Genomic DNA, 8248 nt, shown 5'->3' on the forward strand with positions numbered 1-8248 from the left:
AAGGAAGGAGGGAGGAGAACGGGGGGGGCAGGAGGGAGGGCCTGGCGCCGGGTGATGATGGGGCCCAGAGATGCGTCCAGAGAGAGGGGCGGGGCCGCACACAGGCCTGGGAAGGCCACAACTCTGAAAGAGAGGGCCATTGAAGGCAGAGACACCATGGGCTGGACTGAGCTGAGCTGCTAAGCCTTGAGACTGCCCAGAGAATTACCCTGGACCTCAGAACATCGTGGTACAAATTCAGCATTTCTAGAAGGTCTCTGATATTCCATGCACTTGTTGAATTGTTCTAGCCCTGGATTGTATGCCTTAAAAAGAGGAGCAGTTCCCATTATACTGGAAACTTCCTGCCAGGTGCCTTGCCCTTATGGGACTAGCAAATACCACAAGGATACCAAAACTTTCCAATCCCTTTTTCCCCAGGGCCTTTAATCTGGTGGTCTCTTCCAGGGCTGAGGCTTTAATCAGGCATCAGGCAGGCAGGACTTAAATTCCAAGCAGTTTCTAAAGGTACTTTTCTTCATCTTCTTTTGTTATCAGATTGATTTCCTTTTAATCTTTTTTTTTTTTATCCAGCACATGAACCCATTCTCATGGGGAAAAAAAAAATCAAACAATAGAGAGATAGAGAGTAATCAAATACAAGTACTCAGCTATACACACACACATGTACCTGTCCAATTCCACCTCCCTCACTGTAGATTGCCAATGATAAGGTTAATGTTTATCTTTCTAGATTACATATATGTATATTATTTATAAATGGCAATACATTTATAAAGGGCAGTTCACAAGACATGAAGCAGTTTCACCACAAATGATCTACATGAGGGCGCTCACAAGCTTTCGACTCCAAGGCCACCCAAGGCTCTTGGAGTTGACAATTCCACAACTCCATTTGGAGAGAGCCCCAGCCAAAGGCCAGAAAGTGGCAGTCCAATTCTACTTTCCTTTGGTTCTTTTCCATTTATTCTGACAGAATCCACACCCTTTGCATCTACCTCCAATCCAATCCTTGATGCTCTCACCTGTTCTTAGGTCAAGAAAGAAGCAAAGTCCTCTGTATAACAATAATAGTAACTAACATATTGTAAGGGCTTACCAGGTGCTCAGTGCTTTCTTTATATGTGTAATAGTTTATTCTAATCAGGTGCTGTGATACATGCTTGTGATCCCAGCTACTTGGGAGGCTAAGGCAGGAAGACTGCAATTTCAAGGGAAAGCCTAGGCGATTTAAGTGAGATCCTGTCTCAAAATTAAAAAAAAAAAAAAAAAAAAAAAAAGGTTGGAGATATAGCTCTATGGTACACTGCTTGTAGGCTCTAGGTTCAGTGCCCAGGAGCACAAAAATAAATAAATAAATAAATAAATAAAATAAAAATTATCCTCACATCAACCCTTATGCTATTTTATCCTTTCTACAGATGAGGAAATTGAAGCTTGGAAAGGTTGAGTAATTTGCCCAAAGCCATATACTAATAAGGAAAGAAACTGCCACTTAACCTAAATCTGTCTGACCTCAAGATCATCTCTTCCCTTTCAAGTAGTCAATGTTATTCTGACAGAATCCACACTATTTACAAGACCACACTCAATTCTCTTTGTTTTTCCTTTTGTGGAGGCTGGCCTCAAGCTTGCAGTCCTTCTGCTTCAACTACTCAAATAGCTAGGATTAGTGGTATGCACTACCATGGCTGGTACCACACTTAATTCTCTATTCCATTCTGAATGTACAACCAAATCCACTTCTTTATAGCTTTCTCTTTCAACCATGCTCCTTTCTTCTTTGCTCTTGAGCTGATTCTTCTAGCTGCCACCAGGAAGACTGCCCACCTCTTTTCAGGCTAACCTAGTTAAGTCCTCTATTTGCAATCCTGGTTTCTTCTAAGACAATTACTTGTGATAAATCACCAGTTTTTAATTTCAAGTAAATGTCTTAAGTGTCCAAATATATTTGCCTTTTTTATTTATAAGCCTCAAGAGCTAGAACTACTGACGTTTATTCACTTTTGTGTCCTTGTGGCCAAATAGGCCTCCAGTAAACGTTGACTGAATGAATCAATTGACACCTCTGGCCAATTATTGAATAGTCCCAGCCAGACATTTGAAGACTGCTGCAGTAGCTGCATAAGAAAGAAAAACTGAGCAGGACACAGTGATGCATGCCTGTAATCCTATCCACTTGGGAGTAGGAGGCAGGAGATCTCACAAGTTGGAGATCAGCCTTGGCAACTCAGAGAGAACCTGTCTTAAAATAAAATAAAAAGGTCTGGGGATATAAGCTCAGTGATAGAGCACTTGCCTACTAGTACAAGGTTCTGGATTCAGTCCACAGTACAACACACACAAAGAAAGAAAGGAAAGAAGGAAAAAGATATTTGATTTGGAATAAAGATTCAGTGTCAGTCTGAGCTACCAGCAAAACAGAGCTATAACTTATACCCAGTCCAAAGCTATGTATCTCAAGTATCTTCTCAGATCGACACTGCAGAGCCAAGGTATAGCACAAAGCAACAAAGCCTTTGCCAGAAAAACCTGAGGTCACAAAGGCTGACCTTCATCTATTTTACTTCAATGACACATTGTTTTACCAAAGCAAGGAAAATCCTTTTATACTGCTTGACTGTAACCTTAATTAGCATATGATTATTTTACATCATAAGATATGAAGAAAATATGTTCATAGATTTAATATGTATGTGTAAAATAAGAACATAAAACTCAATATGGTTTTAAAAACAAGTTCTGACTAGATAGCATTACTATGGATGATACTGGTGTGAAAATGCAACAGGCATGAATTGTAGATAGTAAGATAGCATGTTTCACTGTTTATTTCCAACCTAGGGGTTGTAATTTTTCAAACTACCTGCTGTTCTAAATTTAGATATTTTATTTCCACTCTAACATTTCCTATTTTAATATTCTAAAGATGTTAACATTATCATTAAATGTTTCAATTTTGTATAACAAAATGGAAAGAAAGTGAATTCTAGAAATGGACTGCTGAGGTTCCAATTCCAGATCCCCAATTATTAACTCTGTGTCCTTGGGGAAGGGTCCTAACCCTTCTCTCCCTTGATAAACTTACCTGTAAAATAGGCCTAATAGTACTCCCTATTCCTATGATGATTGTATTTTGTAAGTTAATATTTGTAAAACTCTCAAAACAGTACATAGCACATCGTGCTACATAAGATCAGTAGGGAAGTTAGAAAAAAATAAATAAATACACTTCACATGTTTTTTTTCACTAACATAGGGGAGAATAAAAGGAGAAAAAGCCAATCCTACAACCTTCAGTCCAGTGAGCTCCCACTGGAACTAGAACCCTACAGTCCCAGCTCCAAGAGTTATTCTGTGCTCACTCATTTAATACTTTGATGACTTACCATGTGCTAAACTGATCATAAATCATACAGTGTGTTTCCTCAAAGAGTTTACAGTTGGGTTAGAGATCAGAACTCTAAGCTAAGTGTGGTGGTGTAAGCCTGTAATCCTAGTGACTTAGCTGAGACAGGAGGATCATAAGTTTGAGACCAGCCTCAGTAATTTAGTAAGGCCCTCAGAAACTTAATGAGACTCTTTCTCAAAATTAAAAATAAGTGCTGGGGGGAATGGCTCGATACTAGGTTGAAACCCTAGTATCAAAACAAATTTTAGAAAATCAGAATTTTAACCCACTTTTTCAGAGGTGAAAAACAGAGGTTCAGAGAAGTTGTGTCTTGCTCAAGGTCACAAAGCTAAACAGTCCCAGACCTGGGACTAGGCTGTAGGTTTTTCCCACTGCTCAGTTCCAGCCTCTTTCCACTGGGTCAACCACCAATCCTTTTGAGTGCAATGTCATACCCTCTATTTGAAATTCTATCTAGTGTTCATGATTTTCCCTCCTTTGCACCCACTGTCACCCCCCTCCCACGCCTGGGCAAAAGAAAAAAAAGTGAGACCTGAAGACAGTCACACTCTGGGTGTTTTGAACCTTCAAAATAATGAAAGGTTACCTTTTCGTTCCTGTATTAACCCTTTCCGTGCCAGAAAGGTTGAGGATTTTTTTTTTTTAAGGGGCTTGGTGGCTTCACTTGGGATCAAAAGGATGGAGTCCCCGCCCCCTGGTGCAGCAGTTAAGACTGATACCAAGCCACCTGTCAGAGGGTTGGGGGCGGGGGCGGGGTCCGGGACTGAGGCCCGCAGAACCCAAGGGTGAGCGTCGTGGAGCGCACGCTCAGAGCACACATCTCATAGGAGGAAGGATGTGACAGTCCAAAACCCTGGGAGCTGACGGTCAGAGAGAGGGAAAGGTGGTTACGGAGACCATGCAGAGCAACGGGAGGTGGAGGATCCCGGAGGTGACAGCAAGGAGAGTACGCAACGGCTAGGGGAATCTGAAGTGGGCCCAGGTGACTTCTGTGAGGACGCAGGGCAAGCGGGCAAAAGAAAGGGAGGGCAGCCCCGGGGTGCTGCAGACCAGCCCCGCTGGTGCGGGAGATAACATGTCCGGCGAGCGGCCCCCCCGCACCGACATACCCCGCAACCTGAGCTTTATAGCTGCGCTGACCGAGCGCGCCTACTACCGCAGCCAGCGGCCCAGCCTCGAGGAGGAGCCGGAGGAGGAGCCAGCCGAGGGCGGACGCGTCTGGGGGCCCGATCCCGCGCTCACGCTCCGAGTCGGGGTCGCCGGGCCCGTTCCGCACCCGCCGGAGGCGGCGGGGCCCGGGCACCCCGCAGCCGAAGCCCGGACACCCGCAAGAGAGTGCGTTTCGCTGACGCGCTGGGGCTGGAGCTGGCCGCGGTGCGCCGCTTCCGCCCCGGAGAGCTGCCCCGGGTACCCCGCCACGTGCAGATCCAGCTGCAAAGAGACGCCCTCCGCCACTTCGCGCCTTGTCAGCCGCGCTCCCGAAGCCTCCAGGTAGGCGGCCGGGGCACGTCCCCACTCCCCGGGACCTGTCCCTATCGGCCGCGGCGGTCGTACGAGAGTGGATTTGTCAAGGAACACACCCATCCCCAACCATAGGCTTGCGCCTGTTTAGCCCTTTTGAGGTCCATTCGCTTAGGACTCTAGGCCACTCTTCAGCTGGGCCCCACTCTGCTGTCCCGGACGTCGCGTCGGCCTCTGATTGGTCCAGTGTCCCGCTCTGACCCCGCCTCCTTCTCTTCCCACTCCCCGCCCCGTGCTCCCTCCTCCCTGTCCTTTTTTTCCACTCCCACAGGAGGCGCGCGCAGCCCTAGAGCCGGCCAGCGAGCCCGGCTTCGCCGCCCGCTTACAGGCGCAGCGCATCTGCTTGGAGCGCGCTGAGGCGGGCCCACTGGGCGTGGCTGGGAGCGCGCGCGTGCTGGACCTGGCCTACGAGAAGCGCGTTAGCGTGCGCTGGAGCGCCGACGGCTGGAGAAGCCACCGCGAAGCGCTCGCCGCTTACGCCGGCCCGGCCCCGCCCCCTCCGCGAGCAGATCGTTTCGCCTTCCGTCTTCCAGCGCCGCCCATTGGGGGCGCCCTGCTCTTCGCCCTACGCTACCGTGTGACCGGTCGCGAGTTCTGGGACAACAACGGCGGCCGTGACTATGCTCTGCGTGGGCCCGAGCATCCGGGCAGTGCCGGAGCCCCGGAGCCCCAGGGCTGGATCCACTTTATCTAAGACAAGACGTCCGCAGCCCGTGGCAGAAAAAAACTAAGGCACCTGGGGGGCAGGGGAAAACCAATGTGGTGGGAGGAGTGGGAGAAACTTAGATTGACCGGGAGAGGTCCCAGTCAGGTGGGGGAGGGCGAGGAAGGTGGGAGAAATCAACAAGGTTTGGGGAACTCGAGGTGGAAAATGCTGGCTGGATGTGAGTGAAAAGAACCCAAGGCAAGGGAGAAAGGAAACCAGAGGGATTAGAAGAAAGCTAAAGAAGGGGGATGATGGTAGTCTCTTTGCTGAATGGTCACTGGGAGAGAGTGAGTTGCAGGCCTAGGCAGTCAAATGTTAGGAAAGTCTTTGGGTTTGAGCAGGCATTATGGATTGAGGAGGTGTGACGTGTGAAATAATCCATCCCATTTGAAGTCAAGGGATTGCTGGTTTATTTCCGTTTTTTGGCCTTTGCCACCTCAGGTCCCTCAGTTTGCCCATCCTAGTTTTATCTCAGCTATAATTGCCTTGCTTAATCCTAGGAACTTGGCCATTGCTCCTTCTGGACCCTGGCATGACAGGATTCCCTTATCACCCGACAGTTCCTCCCTAAAATTTTCATGTATTGGCTGGGGAATGATGACAGGTAGAACTATTTTCTCCGTCCTCCAGGCAAGTTCCGGATTATAATCGAGGCAAAAGCAACCCCAGCCTGTCCTTGTAGCCCAATAATGGGGCACCTAAGGTGTTGATTTACTTAGGGGCTTCCAGAAAAATGTCAGCCTTATATTTCTGGGTACCTTTTAATAACCTCTAAGCACTTTATGGACTGTTGTCAAGGAACAGTGAATCAAAAAATCACTATTCTGATTTGTTGCTTCTGGTTTAGAAGAAAAAGAAGTCACTGACTGGCTGTACAACTTTAAGCAAGTTGTACTTCTTTGGGCCCCACTTTGCTTCTTGGGAAATTGGATTTGGTTTATGTAGTTCTTTTACAGCTCCATTTTGTTTGACATTTTATCATCTGCATTGTATAGTGTAGATTAGAAGCCACATTTTTCAACCTTTTACTATAGTTCAGGAGACAAACCCTGAGCTTATGGTTGTGGCTGAGGAGGGGTCCTCCAGTTTTGGGCAAGAATGTTTCAGAACCCAGAAAGTATTCCACAATCACCCCGTAGCGTCTTCCCAACCATGGCACATCTACTGCCCCTTGCTTTTTGCTCTTGCCTCCAGAGATTTCCAGCCTGAATGCTCTGAGACAGCTTTGGGGAGGTATATCTGAGTTGGGAATATGATTGAGAGCCCCCAAATGAAAGGAAACAATGCCAGGATCTCTCTTGAGAATAAAGAATGGAAAACATCAAGAATGAGAGCAACTTGACAAATGACACCAGAAAATGGCAGTCTTATCCAATATTCTGAGTCAGTGAAATGGGAAAGCTGACTCTTCTACCCATTCCCATTCATGTCTCTCTTGGTTAACCTTAACATGGGAGTTATTTCTTTCCTGGTTGCTTAGTTTCCTTTCCTCTTACCCTATACCTAACCTCTTTGCTTTTTGCTTTTTTTCTTGTTCCTCTCCCTTTTCATCACTTTTTTTTTCTTTGAACATGTAAGGTATTTACTTTTATTCTAGGTCATTTACCTATATTTTCTCCCTTTCCCTCTTCATTCTTAGTTGATCTCTGCTATTCCTTCTTCCTCCAGAAGGGGTAGAGAGTCTACTTCCTTTTCTCCAAGACCATGGTTGATCCACCTTCCTCCCTCAGGCTCCTTCTTGACAGTCTTCTAAAGGGAGAAAAGGGGAAAGAAGCAGTTCCTGTTGTTACAGATGAACAAGGAGCTTTAAGGTAACCAGCTTCCCACATCCTTTTTCATTACTAATTTTTCAAAAACTTCTGTCTCCCCTTATTCTGTGACTCTGAGTGAAGGGGGCATGTACATGTGCCCACACATGTATTCAGAATAAAATATGGGATTTGTTTAAATGCTTTTACTGTTCACAGCCTTAATCCTTTGAGGCAAGAAAGGAACTCTGGATCTTTACTCAAGCAAATCATCATAATCTTGTGGGGAAAAAAAGAATTTCATGTATCTTGTAGGTCAACCTCAGGTCAGAGTTCCAGCAAAGTGAAGAAAGAAATTACTGGAAGTCACCAAGCAGTGCACGGTTTAATCATCAGTGAGAACCCAGGAAGTCTGGGTTGAGGTTCATTTTCTAATAATGTCTTGCCTGACTTGTATGTGTTACCGTTATATCATATTAATAGTAGTAATAGCCCATTTTCTTAACATTTATCTGCTAAAATCTGTTTTATGTGCATGCTCAAAATAATCCTGAGTATCAGTATCATTATTCCTCTTCTATTAAAGATAAGCCCTGGAGAAACTCTAGTCTTGTTCAAGATCTCACAGCTATGCAGGGTGCAGTGGCACACTCCATAATCCCAGTGACTCAGGAGGCTGAAACAGGAGGATTGCACATTCAAGGCTAGCCTCTGAAATTTAATGAGACCCTGTTTTAAAATAAAAAGGACAGGGGATATAGATCAGTGGTAAAGTGCTCCTGGATTCAATCCCTAGTACAAAAAAAAAAAAAAAAAACAGACAGCTAGTACATGAATTGTGAACCCAAGAAATCTGCAGAG

General features: G+C 45.9%; 1 protein-coding gene across 1 annotated transcript; it reads left to right on the forward strand.

The window, feature by feature from the left end:
* Positions 1-4209: 4209 nt before the first annotated feature.
* On the forward strand, positions 4210-7989 carry Ppp1r3e (protein phosphatase 1 regulatory subunit 3E). Its single transcript, XM_048798818.1, is given in 4 exon segments — positions 4210-4623; positions 4626-4903; positions 5205-5665; positions 7308-7989. Coding segments are annotated over 3 exon segments (837 nt in total). The 5' UTR covers positions 4210-4487; the 3' UTR covers positions 5628-5665; positions 7308-7989.
* The last annotated feature ends 259 nt before the right edge of the window (positions 7990-8248 follow it).

Source organism: Marmota marmota, unplaced genomic scaffold (genome assembly GCF_001458135.2).
Source record: "Marmota marmota marmota unplaced genomic scaffold, marMar, whole genome shotgun sequence".
Taxonomy (NCBI): Eukaryota; Metazoa; Chordata; class Mammalia; order Rodentia; family Sciuridae; genus Marmota; species Marmota marmota.